This window comes from Plectropomus leopardus, chromosome 15 (genome assembly GCF_008729295.1).
Source record: "Plectropomus leopardus isolate mb chromosome 15, YSFRI_Pleo_2.0, whole genome shotgun sequence".
NCBI classification, from domain to species: Eukaryota; Metazoa; Chordata; class Actinopteri; order Perciformes; family Serranidae; genus Plectropomus; species Plectropomus leopardus.
Genome location: NC_056477.1, coordinates 20497272 through 20510453, shown reverse-complemented (window position 1 = coordinate 20510453; position 13182 = coordinate 20497272). Strand labels below are relative to the sequence as shown.

At 41.0% G+C, this 13182-nt stretch overlaps 1 protein-coding gene across 1 annotated transcript in view; it reads right to left on the bottom strand.

Annotated features, from left to right (window-relative positions):
* Nucleotides 1-5008: 5008 nt before the first annotated feature.
* kif16bb (kinesin family member 16Bb) overlaps nucleotides 5009-13182 on the bottom strand; it is a 30446-nt gene continuing 22272 nt past the window's right edge. Inside the window, exons 18-20 of the mRNA XM_042502845.1 lie at nucleotides 9389-9556; nucleotides 8461-8548; nucleotides 5009-7757 (exon numbers count right to left, since the gene is read on the bottom strand). Of these exons, the coding sequence (XP_042358779.1) occupies nucleotides 5493-7757; nucleotides 8461-8548; nucleotides 9389-9556 (2521 nt within the window). The 3' untranslated portion in view covers nucleotides 5009-5492. The remainder of the gene's footprint in view (nucleotides 7758-8460; nucleotides 8549-9388; nucleotides 9557-13182) is intronic.

The following is a 13182-nucleotide window of genomic DNA, read 5'->3' as shown; positions in this document are numbered from 1 at the left end:
TAATATTATTATAATTTTGAAGCACTTTTTAATGTATTTCCCTTGTTTGTTTGTTTGTTTGTTTAACTCTCTTTTTCTTTTTACTAATTTTCAGGTAATTTTCTTGGATTTTTTACTAATTTCTTGCTAAGTTTTGGATCTTGTTAAAATAAAATAAAAAAAAAGTCTACTAATTACTTGGAATTGGTGGAACGTTTCTTCCACATTATTCATTGGATTATTATTTTTTTGTTTGTTTGTTTGTTTTTTTCATTTTTTGCTCAAGGTATAAAGGTTTAAAATACTTGTAAAAGGCATCTGAAAGCAGCACAAGACAAGTGATGATGATCCAAAGATGAATCGTATAACGACTTCCAACCATTTAGATATTCCAACTCCAGACCTACTTTTGAGTTTAAAAGTCACTTAACTGAAGGGTGTCATCATTAATGATATTCTATACAACTGTGCTTTCCCTGCCATGACAAGTCAGAAAAAATGGGTCTAAAATCACCATAAAGACACAGTACCAGCTACCAGTGCCACAAAAGACATAAAAGTTAACAAGAAAACTTTCTCCATTCATACCAGAAGGCGCTTAAATAGCAAGAGCAGCTCATTAACACTGTGAAAAACATTGAATATCTGGCTGCAAGCACCCCAGCTAACTGTTCACCGTCACTGCCGCACCAGCACCACGGAGCCAAGAATAAACATGTTAGCAAAAGCAGCTATCACTTAGCTTGTTGAAGTGAAGCAGCGGTCCCCCGGCGTCTCCACCGACGGAGGAAGAATACAGCTGTGGTCACACATCCCGAAATGTCTGCTGCCAACGCGCACTGTGGCCTAAAGGTGTTTCGACACCTTTAGAGGCTGCTGGGCAGGCAGAAAAAAACATCTCTCCTCCATACTTCTGTCCATGGTAGCTGAGCTGTTGGCAGTCAAACATGCCGATAGCAGCGGGATGTTTTGGTAGTTTCTGCAGAGTTTGCAGCCAGCTCGGTCTGGTGAGAAGAGAGGCCTGAATACACCAGATAACAGAGGGGCGTTAGATTTGACTTACAGCTTATAGAGTATATCATGTGAGTAAAGGTGGCTCCTTTGCATTTACATTTGCTAGCAAATGATACAGAAATGGCCGAAAGCTGCTATATGGTGGGATGCACTACCAACAGTACGTGATGGGGGGCCATAAGGTGCTAAAATAATCGTTTATCATGTAGATATGTAATGTTTTTAGCTGGCTACAGGTATTTGTTTGTATTCTGGCGTTTGTTTGCTCGATGTGGCGCCAATAGTTGTCCCCTCCTCGCGCTCCCGATGGGCGTGGCTTCCGGAATATGACGCATGCGCTTTGCGCTCTGGCATCCTTGAAGTGGCATTACCTTACTGACTTCCTTATAATACATCCATGGGCATTACTGCCATTACTTATTATAGGGAAGTCTATTACTCTAAAGACTATTATCTATCTAAAGTCTATTACTGTAATAGACTCTATATATATATATATATATATATAATATATATATATATATATACACACATTTTTTCTCAATGCATTTACACCAGAAAGGTGTGGATTCATGTTGCCAGCTTTCTAAAGAATAAACTTATCATAAATGTTCCAAACGATATATTTGATGTGGTGTTATACCATAGGCAGGATAAGATGAAGAAGAAATGGTCAGACACTAAACCAACTTTCCTGCACACACAAAAAAAACTATTAACACTTTTAAATTATTAAAGTATTATAATATGATGTAATCTGGCATCATTTAATGTAAATGTAATTATTTTTTGTTTGCTTCTTAGTTTTTGTATTTTCATGGTATGTATTGCTATTTATTTATCCTATTTATTTACTTGTTTATTCATTCATTGTACATTTTGTCCCAATATGTATCTGTATGTATTTTTGTAATGATCTTGTATTCAATAAAGAAAAAATTAAAAAAAAAAAAAAAAAAAAAAAGTCTGAATTTACAGGCTGCACTTTTTTGTTTTTTGTTTTGTTTTGGCATGGTTTGGTTTTTCTGTTGTTTTGTTTTTGTTTTTTGTTTTTTGAATAGCCTACTGGAAATATACTGCAAGATGACAACAATATCAACATTCACAGACATCCTCAAAACATTTTGCACTTTGTTTAACTTCAATTAATGTAGCTGTGTGTAAGATTTTAGGGGATTTAGTGGCATTTAGAGGTGATGTTTGCAGATTGTAACCAGCTGTTATATTCTGTTATGTCTGTCTGTTCCGCCAATATATTACCCTTAAACCTACACATGTAATATTTAAGTTACAATATTATTTAGGCTTATAGTCAATTGCATTTTAAACGCCAGCAGCATTTGGTCCAAGCTTCAAGGTGCAACGTGCCTTTATCCCCACAGGGGTTTGTCTTTGCAAGCATCAAAATGCCCTTTGCTGATCTGCCGGCCTCTTCCAAATTCACCACCGGGTTAAATTAGGAAGATGGCCTGTCTGAAACACTACAGTAGTTCTTGGTTTAACAAGATTTTTTTTATTCTAGAGCAAAGCCTAATTTGTAGTCAGCAAACAGACTCTACAAGCAAAAGAAACTCAAGTAGATGGGGTAATTTAGGTTTACCAGTGTAGTCCTTATCAGACTGATCTGATTATAAAATTACAAAAAAACATCATCAGGAACAATTTACACCTCAGCAGTACGTTGTGGATTATCCTTCAAAACTTCACAAGTAAGCATATAAGTGAATCATTGAATTTTTGTGGATGCTGCAGGCAGGCAGAACCATCAGGACTGATGCAAGAAATATTTAGCCCATCACCGGCTAAGCAATGAGGGAACTGACTGGGTCACGTTCACATGCTTCCAAAGAAGGAGGTAAACAAATTATCCTGTTATGTGCTGTCAATGACGCTGCGTATTAGGGCCAGAGAACCCAGTGGGAAATCATACAGAGTAATGATTAGAGATTCAGAGCCTGCCAGTGGGTTTGTGTGTCTGCTGTCTGAGAGTGAGCACTTCCCTTTAACCAGGCTGTGCCCAACAAGAGCTGTTGTCTATTTCACACACAAACCAGCCGCTAAACTGATGGGAAAGAAGATCTGCAGTGTTTTCCCATTTGAACAGATGAATAGTGTCCTTACATTTGATTTTTGAGGGTTGTTGTTGAGAAATAATTCACTGATACCATTAAAGCTTACTCACAAAGTCCTCGATTTGCACTCCCAAATTATTCTTCCACCCAAAAAAAGCAGAGGGCGAGCAGGGGCGAGTCTAGGGATGGGCCTGGTCGGCTACCTCTGGAATCTAACTGGCTATACCCCATTATGATTGCCTGTCTGACCAGTCAGTTTGGCCTGCTTGACAAGTGAAGTGAATTTCATTAATTGGTGCAATTCCGTCTTAAATCAAGATAGCCTTTACTGATCCACACACCGGGGAAATTCACTTGTTACAGTGGCTCACTGCAACATTAAAGATAGAATAAAATAAATAAAATAAAATAAAATAGAATACAAAATATTTTAAAAGGGGAATATAGAACACAGAAAATATAGAAGAGAATAGTGATACATTTAAAAAAAAAACCTTAATTAAGCAGTAATGTCTAGCCTAATTTTACATACAAATAAACTGATATAACTGCTAACAGGTTTGCTCCAACACTTTATATTTGCTATTGTACCATTTACTTTTGAAAGAACAATTTCTTTACAATATTTTACATTTGTGTGGTGTCACTCTGTTGTGTTGTAAGCAGTAGGTCTGTTTATCTTTTAAACAAAACTATAAACAGGAATGTAAAACACTGGTAGTGGAGGCAAAAGGGAAAATTAAAGCTATGCTGACGTGTGTACCTGCAGTAGCAGGTCACCGCTTACGTCAGTGCCCCGCAATAAAAAAAAAGTCTGGACATACCACTGCACTGAAGACGTCACATATAATACAGGCTGCTTCAAGAATGAACAAACACAACAGCCCACATTTAACGTGGTTGGCCAAAACAGCCAATACTACTTCTCAATCCCTGATTATCATTTTTTATGACAGTGGGTGGCCTGCTGAACCTTCTGTTTCCAAATACTGACACAATTTATGTTCTTATCTGCAGAAGGACACTCTCTCATTTTGCTTATATTAGTCTAGCCTCATTTCAATTTATCAGGTTATGATTTGTCTGCCTTTTGTGTTTTATTCACAGGAGGGAATGATACACAGGAGGTGGTTTGAATGTTAATTAACTGTCTTGAGCAAAAAGGAAGAAAAACAACCCTTTCACAACCCTGAACTTTCATCCTGGCTCAAACCTCGCCGCAACGAGGTGTGATGTGTTTCCTCTTTCGAGGCCAAATCTCCATCCTTCATGCCGGAGCAGACAAGAGGACTGATTGCACTATATTGCCCCTGTAATTTTCCATGCTGGATGGGGTCACTCAGTCAAGACAAGGAGCAAACAGTCTTTGGCTCCAACTCTCGAGATGTGAATCAGACTGGAGTTCTTTCTCCGAGATGCAGCATGATCAACCTTTTCGAAATTTAAAGCACTGAACAAGTCTTGTCCTGGGCTGAGACAATGTTGACTGGCAGGGATAAATCCAATGAGCAATTGTGCAGGTAGTAACTCTGTGGAAGGGGTTCACCTTGACCTCAGATACTAAGAGTGTATCTTTCCAGTGGCGAATTCGGTGATACGGGTGGAATACAGATCCATGCAGAGTCCTAGACAGTGAGGAAGCGGCTAAAAGGAGAGAAAAGGAGTCTGTGCCAAAGCTAACAAAAGAGAGGAGGGTAGGAAGAGAAAGAAAGCCTGCCCGAGATGATAGGAAGACAAAATATTAGACATCAGACAAAGCAGTGAAATGCATCAGACTCTGAATTCTTTGTTTTCCCAAGTTAAAACCTCGACTATCAGAGCTGATCTGCATTCTAAGTGGTAAACAGGACAGAGCAGCAGTGGATTTACCTTCCTTTTATTGTTTCAAATACATTCACACATACTCGTTTCAATAGATCTATCTGTATAAAAAATATTTAAATTGGCGACAACTTGACATACATATACTATTAAATGAACAATGACAGTGAAATAATTTGATTACATTGGTAATCTAAAATCATTTTAAAATATGACAATGCCCATGAAACAACTGAAATTGGTACAAACATGTTTCTAATCCTCAATGTTGAACCTTCAACCCCTAATTATTTCAAACATCCCACATTAAGCTGACAACCACTTTGACACAATAATAATGGGAGGCTAGTTGTTAAGAGCAATGACAATGCAAGAACAAAGAAATTCAAGGGTTTTTAAGATAAAAGTATGAAAGCCATGCAATAATAAAATGACAAAAACTTCTAGAAAAACAAATGAAAACAGAAACTTCAAAATGGGTCATAGTTTTCACTGTCATTTACCAGTGAAGCTGTCCTTTGCATCGTCAGGTTGGGATGCACTTTTGCTCCCTGTGAGTGAGAGTTTTCAAGCTGGGCCGTTCATTACTGGCTGCTCAGTCCTTGATCAGACATTTGACAAGTGATTAATCAGGCAGGCGGCCTCAGAGGAGCAACTGAAAGTTAATTTCCACACTTCTGCATGCGGAGATGAATTTGAAGCTTGTGCAGGCGGGGTAGCTGCCTTAGTCACGCTTTCAGGGTGACCCCTGCCCCTCACATTTGCTAGGATTACATCTAGTCTGACAGCCCGGTGCTCGTCTTCATCATGCAGCAGCACGCAGCGCACATCTGAGCGCCGATAGAGAGTTAAGTCATTGAATTGGGAACGGCAGTTTGCTGTGGTGACGGAGCGTGAGGTTGGGTGAAAGACAGCATCCTCATGCACCAGGCCAAGGTGGGTATCAGTGAGTAGAAGTTGGGCCAGAGTCTCAGTGCGGGTACTGGAGCTGATGCACACCCTTACACCTGTGTACATTAGTAACTGCACCTCTCCCAGAGTTATCGTTTCCTGATCCATATTAGAATGAAGAAGGTAAACCAGATCAGCAAGACTTTTCTGAAACTGGCAGCAAAACCTTAAACCAGCATCCAGCAGCAGGTCCGGCACACAAGCCTGCCAGTCTAAAGACAACGTCATCAAGTCTCCATGGAGCAGTGGGTGCTGAGAGACCCTCTTGTCCCGTGGGCAGATGACACCAAGTATGGCCCAGCAAAGCTCTTTGGTAAGCTTCTGGCTGAAGGTGTAGACCCCCAGGATGCTCTCCTCTGTAGTGCCTATCAAACGCAGATTGTGGCCTGCGAAACCTACCTGCACCTCTTTCAGCTGCAGCCAGGGGAGGTGATGGAACAAAACCAGGAGCCCAGAGTCAGTGGTTAGGGTATAGAGGCCAGTCTCTGCAAGGATCAGGAGGGCAGGACAGGGCTCAGCTTGGCTGCATTTAGCAACATTCAGCCAATAGAGAGCTACAATATTGTGGGAGTTCGGCACAGAGGTGGAGATGACAGACTTTAACGCGTCCATCATGTCTTGCAAAGGCAGAGTTTGTAGTTTCAAAAGGGAATCGGGAAATTCTATCAATGTTTGACTAAAGATTTGGACATCCTTTTTGTTGATGGAAGTCCTTGAGTCCTCATATGCCTGATCTTTGTCCCCAGGTGCACGGGCACCCTCTGACTCGATGATGTGTTTCACTGGTGACAGCTCTGTAATCAGTTTGTCTCCTTGTTTTAAAGGAATATCAGCCATGTCTTGCTCTTGCAGCAACCCGAAATTCTCAATACTCATACACCTTGGCAAGGCATCTTCTGGGATTGGTGGTATGTCATCTGGCCATTCTGCCTTGCTAAAGTTTTGTGTTGGTGTCAGGACTCGTAGCTGTGTGGTGTTAGGATTAATGCAGCCCTGAATAATCTGAGCTGCCTCCTCAGGTTGGAGATTTTGTGTTATCTCCATCTGGATGTGCTGCATGAGAGGTAGCTCTTTCACCATTGAAAACATGTGACTGTCCTTCAACAGAGAGAAGACAAAGCTCCCTTTAACCATGGAGAAGACATGGCTGTCCTTTACTATCGACAGAACTTCACTTTCCCTGACCAGAGACACAACATGACTGGACCAGCGGGCCCCAACATGCTGTAGTCCCTCTTCCCTGACTTGCTGGATTAATGTCGGAGAGCTCCAAAGGAGACGCCCTGCATCCTGGACAACCCAGGAAACTCTGCTGACCAAGGAGCCCAGTCCTGAGTTTTGATCTGTGGCTGCTGCCGTCTCCATCATACACACTCTTGGGATTTCCTCCAAACCTCCAGATTCATCCATCTCTCCACAGCCAAACTGGCCCTCGAAGGCAGTTCCCTCAGGCGGACAGCAGGCTGCTTGACTGCTGAGAGGCTTTCTGTCGAGTGGGGAAGGAGTGCTGGTCTGTGGGAGGACGGGCGTGGAGTGAGTTCCTCTACAGCTCTGCAGGTGGGACATGCTGCCTAATGAGCTCCCACCAGAGCCAGGTCTCTCCTCGTAGCAGTCTAACATGACGCCTTTGATCTCGTTAGCATCCCCCTCTGGCTTCGTGCCACATCCATCACCTGGGCCCAGGACACTTGTCTGCTGGAGGCTGGCATCCCCTGACCAAACCTCCCCTCCCTTATAACTTGCAGCTCCAGCCCCACTCTGAGCTCTCCTTCGCGGCCTCTCAGACATGAGCCCCGGCCCTGATTTATGACACGGGTCCCTCTCCTGCTCCTGGCCATCCCTGGTGCTTATCCCACCCTGCAGAGTCTCTCCATCCAACTCAAAACTAATGTGACGGACAGGATATTTTCCAGGTATGGCCTAGTTTATATTGGAGGAGAAAAGGAGAAACAATGAGAAGAAAAATATTTTATAGAGTGATTCAAAAATCATGTTTGTTTTATGCAATTTGCTACAAAGTCAGCACTGCCATTGCTGTTGAGAGGGAACTAAAATAACTATTTTACCCAGGCTACCTTAAAAAGTATCTTTATTTATGTATTCAATTGTATTTGAATACATAAATACATGCACGCGAAAATGGAGTGAAGAATAACAAGGTACGCGTATAAACAGAAATACTTCAAAAGTGCTCTCATTGCAATAAGCTTTCACAAAATGAGTGTCATTTAAACGCTATTACACTTTCCTGTAGGGCTTTCAAAGAAAATATGTGCATAATAAACAAACACAACAAACCAAGGGAAAAAGTATTTCATGCCTCATAAAAATCTGTATTGGGCCTGGCTGTAGAGGGGGGGTAGGTATTGACATTTGCTCTGTTTTGCAAAGACAAAAGGGACTCGTACTTCAGTTGCACAGCGGCAACACAGAGGCTCAATAAACATAAATTGTGGAACAAAGTCCCACTTCTTGCACACTGTTTCAGATTGATTCAATTTCTTAAAAGCAATTAAATTTTTCATTTAATTCAGAAACTACACTTGGCTTATTTGTCACAACCTTATTTCTATTAGATTTAATCAGAGTCTGATTTGTTGTAACAAAAAAAATAAATACATACTGTAGTCATGAGCGTCTCTATTGTGGCAGAGGTAAGACAGCTGCCTGGCACTCTGGACTCAGCTGTCTCTGCAAGCGTATCCATCTGGCTGAAAAAGGACACAATGAGGAGACATGAATGAAATAATACATTTCATATTCTATCAGAAAACAAAAACTGCGTCTTGATATGAGGAGGCGTGCGCACAATACAGCTGTGTTTATATGCTTATACATGCTGCCAGGCTCTTTGTTTTCAAAAGCAAAATTTAATTATTTGCTGTGGTGTGACACTGGAGACTTCAAACAGTGTGCAGGCAAAAGACAAGACTCCAGTAACCCCAGAACCCCCCCTTCACAAAAAAAAAAAAAAAAACATCCATTAGATTTGAAAAGCAAACACCCCAAATGGCTGGATGAGATTAGAGCCACTCTACTAGCTGTGAAATTAAATAGAATCTGTGCATGTTGATTTGAGGATTTACATACAATACTCAGCACTCTAGAGGGGGGAGCAGAAATCAAATATACAGCTCAGAATGATTTCTGACAGTAAACAGAGGCTTTGGCTGAGCTTTGTGTGTTGCAGGAGGTTGACGAGGAGGGAAAGCGGGAGCGCTAAAGCATTGACAACATCAACAAGAGGGATCACAGAGCAGGTCCTCGTGACGATTAAAGGATTTTTGCAGATCTTACGGATCAGCACAGAGGATGTCCTGTACTCAGCAATGGTTGTCTATGTGCATGAATAAATGGAGGAACACTGATCTGGGATTCCCAAGTCTAAAGCGCTGACCACATTTTCTTTCTACCATTTTTTTCTGTCACACACTTTGTTCACATGCACGGTTTACAGTGTTCTCGCTGTGGACTGACTGCGAGCAAAATGCACACAAGCAACAGTCATTAACATCACCATAGAGAGCACAGTTCGCCTTCCTCTAACTTACCCATTGCCAGTCTCTTCCATCTCTGCCCCCATTGTCTTCTCTTCTCTGTGTTGATGGGGAGTCCCGCTGTTTTCCTTTGAAAGTCTTTTGATGTCCCGGTTGCGTCTGTTCAGGTTTTCTTGGACCTGCTGCCATTCCACCTCCTGCTGGTTAAGCTTCAATTCCGTCCTAATCATCACATCGTACACACACACCAACGCACACAGATTTTCTTGAGAAGTCCTGCATCCTTTCATATGCACCATTTAACACATCTCATACTGATATTTTCAGAAATTTACAGTTCATTTTGTGGATGTTTTATGGAACTTCAACCCAAGATTTTTGAAAGAGGCACCTGGGATGTTGACTTAAAAAACAGCTTCAAGTAAAGTAACACAAAATGAAAAAAAAATAAATCATAGCCTTCAGAGCTAGATAGGTTTAAAGGTAAGATTGTTCTAGCTGCACTAAAGCTAGTGGCAGGAGGTGTTAAGTGGCACAGCAGCTCCTGGAGTGATTGACGTTAACCAGTGCAAAAACACCATTTCAGGAGATTCAAGCTCCTGATAACAGCCTGTCGGTGGCCAGAAGAGGAAAATAGTAAAGTTGCCACTTGGCCTTGTGGCCAGAGATGGAAGATACTGAGAGGGTTGTCAGATGAGGGACTTTCAAAAATAAGGTGGCCATTAAAAGCCGCATGGGTCACACAGCAGCTGGCCCGCTCCATCACTGAGAGCTCTCAGAGTCCAGACTTGCTGCGTTTGAAAGAGTTGCATTTCAACTTGTTTTCAACATACCATCTCCCTGTTACACAGTCCATTTAATGCAGAATGAATCAAACACAGTGGGACAACTTTTACTTGAAGTTCAGGAGTGGGTTTTGGGGACAGTCATGAATTAATACACAATACAAAAGCATGTGACCTTGCCATAAGAGACAGACTCAGCCCTTTTTTGGCTTTCCAACAAAATATGAAGAGTATTAGGGCAATGCATAAGGGGAAAAAATGAGGAGCAATTTTTTTATTTTTCAGGAATGTTGGAGCTCATGTATGCCTTCAATAACTTGTATACAAGCGCGTATGAAGAAAACGTCCATAGGGTAAGAGAATTCCTGCACACTACCCTAATATTTGCAATAAACTATTTACATGTATTTAAATAATAACTAAAAAGCGTAAATAAAGTTAAATAAATGTAAATAAAGTAGTATCGCAAGGAGGACAATTTGCAGGAATTCTTTTATCGTGCTCAAAATGTTCAGAATCAAGTCAAACTTTCAGTATTGGTGATGGCAGACAATAAGCCTCTTGTATGTACAGAAGAGTATATGGGCCAGGCATAAGGAAAAGATGAGGAGGGGGTTGCAAGTTGAGAGCATTGTTGAAAAGTGAAGTCCTCTGGACCATCAAATTATGTCTTGTGATAAAACATACCCACTGTGTATTGCACACAGGTATAACAATCAATACCACTGCATCTGTCCAGTAATCTATTTCAGTTTGCTGTCATCTCTTAAAGGTTTATGTGGGTTCTCCTCATATTTATTACCCAACTCTGTGTATGTGCTAAAAGAAAAATAATTTCCTTATTACTCAAACCAGTTCTGAAGAACAATTTCACCAGTTCATCTACACAAGGGATTTTGTAGAGAGAGACATATTTGCTAATGCGAGTAGTTTGATTTATTCTCTAAAGACAAAAGAAAAATTCCCCTCCTCGGATTTTTTTTTCTTATACCTGAGTCTAATACTGAATGCCTGACTTTATTCTCAATAATGCATAATAAATAAAACTTCCCCCTCCTTTCTTCCCTTATGCATTGCACTAACACTCTTCCCTACCAAGGAGTATCCATCTTGTGTGTGCAAACTAAAAGCTCAGTTTGATTGATTTTCTACTCCTCACGCTTGGAGGAGAGGCTAGATGAGAGATCTGCATTCAGCTGACAAAAATGCACTTTGACATTGCATCCATAAAACTCCATGAATCAAAGATCTGGATAAATACAAAAGTGTGAAGTGTTCCCATGCTGTAAGGAGCAGGTCCGACGTTTTGTTAATGCAGTTTAGCCTCCTCCTGCCCGAATTCTCCTGTGAGAAAATCTGTGATCTAACTGATGTATCTGATAATGGGGAGGTTGCTTCTGTTGCAAAGGAGCACCCCCCTCAAGCAGCAGCAGGTCAGTTCATTGATATCTGGTGTCAATCCCAGAGCTGAACGGATATCCACAGCCACAGTTTGAATTCTAATTATTTGCTCTTATTTACCACTGAGGGTTATTTCCAAGATGATTGGGCAAACTTAGAGATCAATTCTGTCCTTGCTGGAGGGAGTTTATGCTACACCAACAACAAGCAGAATAAGGATGGAATAAATATCTAAGCAATGAGAGAAGAAAAAGACCTTTTTTGCACTGCCCATCAACAGATGACGGCTCAGTACGCCAGGTGAAAAAAACCCAAAAAAAACAGTATCAGTTGAATGTACCCTTTAATATTTAATGATCCATGTTCAGAGGAATCAAATAACTAAACTGTATTTTACAATGTGTTACAGTGTCATATTCTCCTCTGTGTGCTGTAAAAAAGCAGGTGTCAGTCCTGCTGCTAATCTGCCATTAACACCTACAGACTTCAATCAAGCTGTCCAACTTTCCCTCCGCCACACACTCACACTGACTTCCATTCTTCTGCCCACTCTGTAACACCACCTTCACACACAAAAAGTGTTTCTGACTCAGACTGATGAGGACAGTAGCTGTGTGGTCGACTAATTGCAGCCTTGAAGTAAGTAATCCCATATTTACTCATGTAATCACGCTTTCGCATCCAAGTAGTGTCAGACCAGCGGACTGGGAACAATGGTTGGACTGAAAGCAGCATGAATCACCTGAGCGGATGCGCTGCTTTTTGGGGATACTGCACTGTGAGGGAAATTACATGTCAGACAGCTCCACATGCTGTAAAACATCAGGGTTATCAGATCATGTGAGACTGGGGTGTGTCTCAAATTGTTCACTACTTCAGTAGGTTGTGAATCACTAGAGAGTGGATTGGATTTTGGGCACTAATTCAATGAACACTGAGACACTGACAGATCGATAAACTGTCGCACACATCCAAGGCAGTGGCAGCGGGTTAAAGATTAGTCACATTAACATAATGTCTCTGAGTTTGGGGGGTTATAGTGTAAAAAAGGTGCACAACTGCTGCTAATGCAAACACCAACAAAAGGATTACTGTCACCGTTTGTTAAAAGCAATGTGCACATTTATGTACTTATAGTATCTTTTAAATTGTCATCATTATCAGTGTTACGTAGTGGTTTTAATTGGCCCGAATCTGATATCAGCCGACCTGAATTAAACTTACTGTTGCTGTATTATTCGCGGCTGTGTCTACTTGAAGTGACAGTTGTCCTCCCTCAATTCAGAGTACACAAAGTTTGAATTCTGGTCCTTGGGAGTTTGAACAGTGTCGTGACTCTTCAACGTAACCTTGTAGACTGGCTGTGTGACAAAATAATCTCAAATCGAAAAAGGCCCACTTAACAAGCTTTTACAGAGCTGCCATCTGCGTTGACTGTGACAACAGATGCATCTTTTATGCCCACTTTAATGCCTTTTTTTTACAATAGCACAACATTTTATATCATACGCTGCACTGCCCCTTTTATTTTCATTTGTGTATATTAGGGCTGTACCCAACTCAGAATTGTCAGTCAAATCAGATTTGACCGTTCAATATGAATATTCAACTATTTTGTATTCTTTTTTTTTAGTTTGATACGATGTTCAGGGTGACCATGAT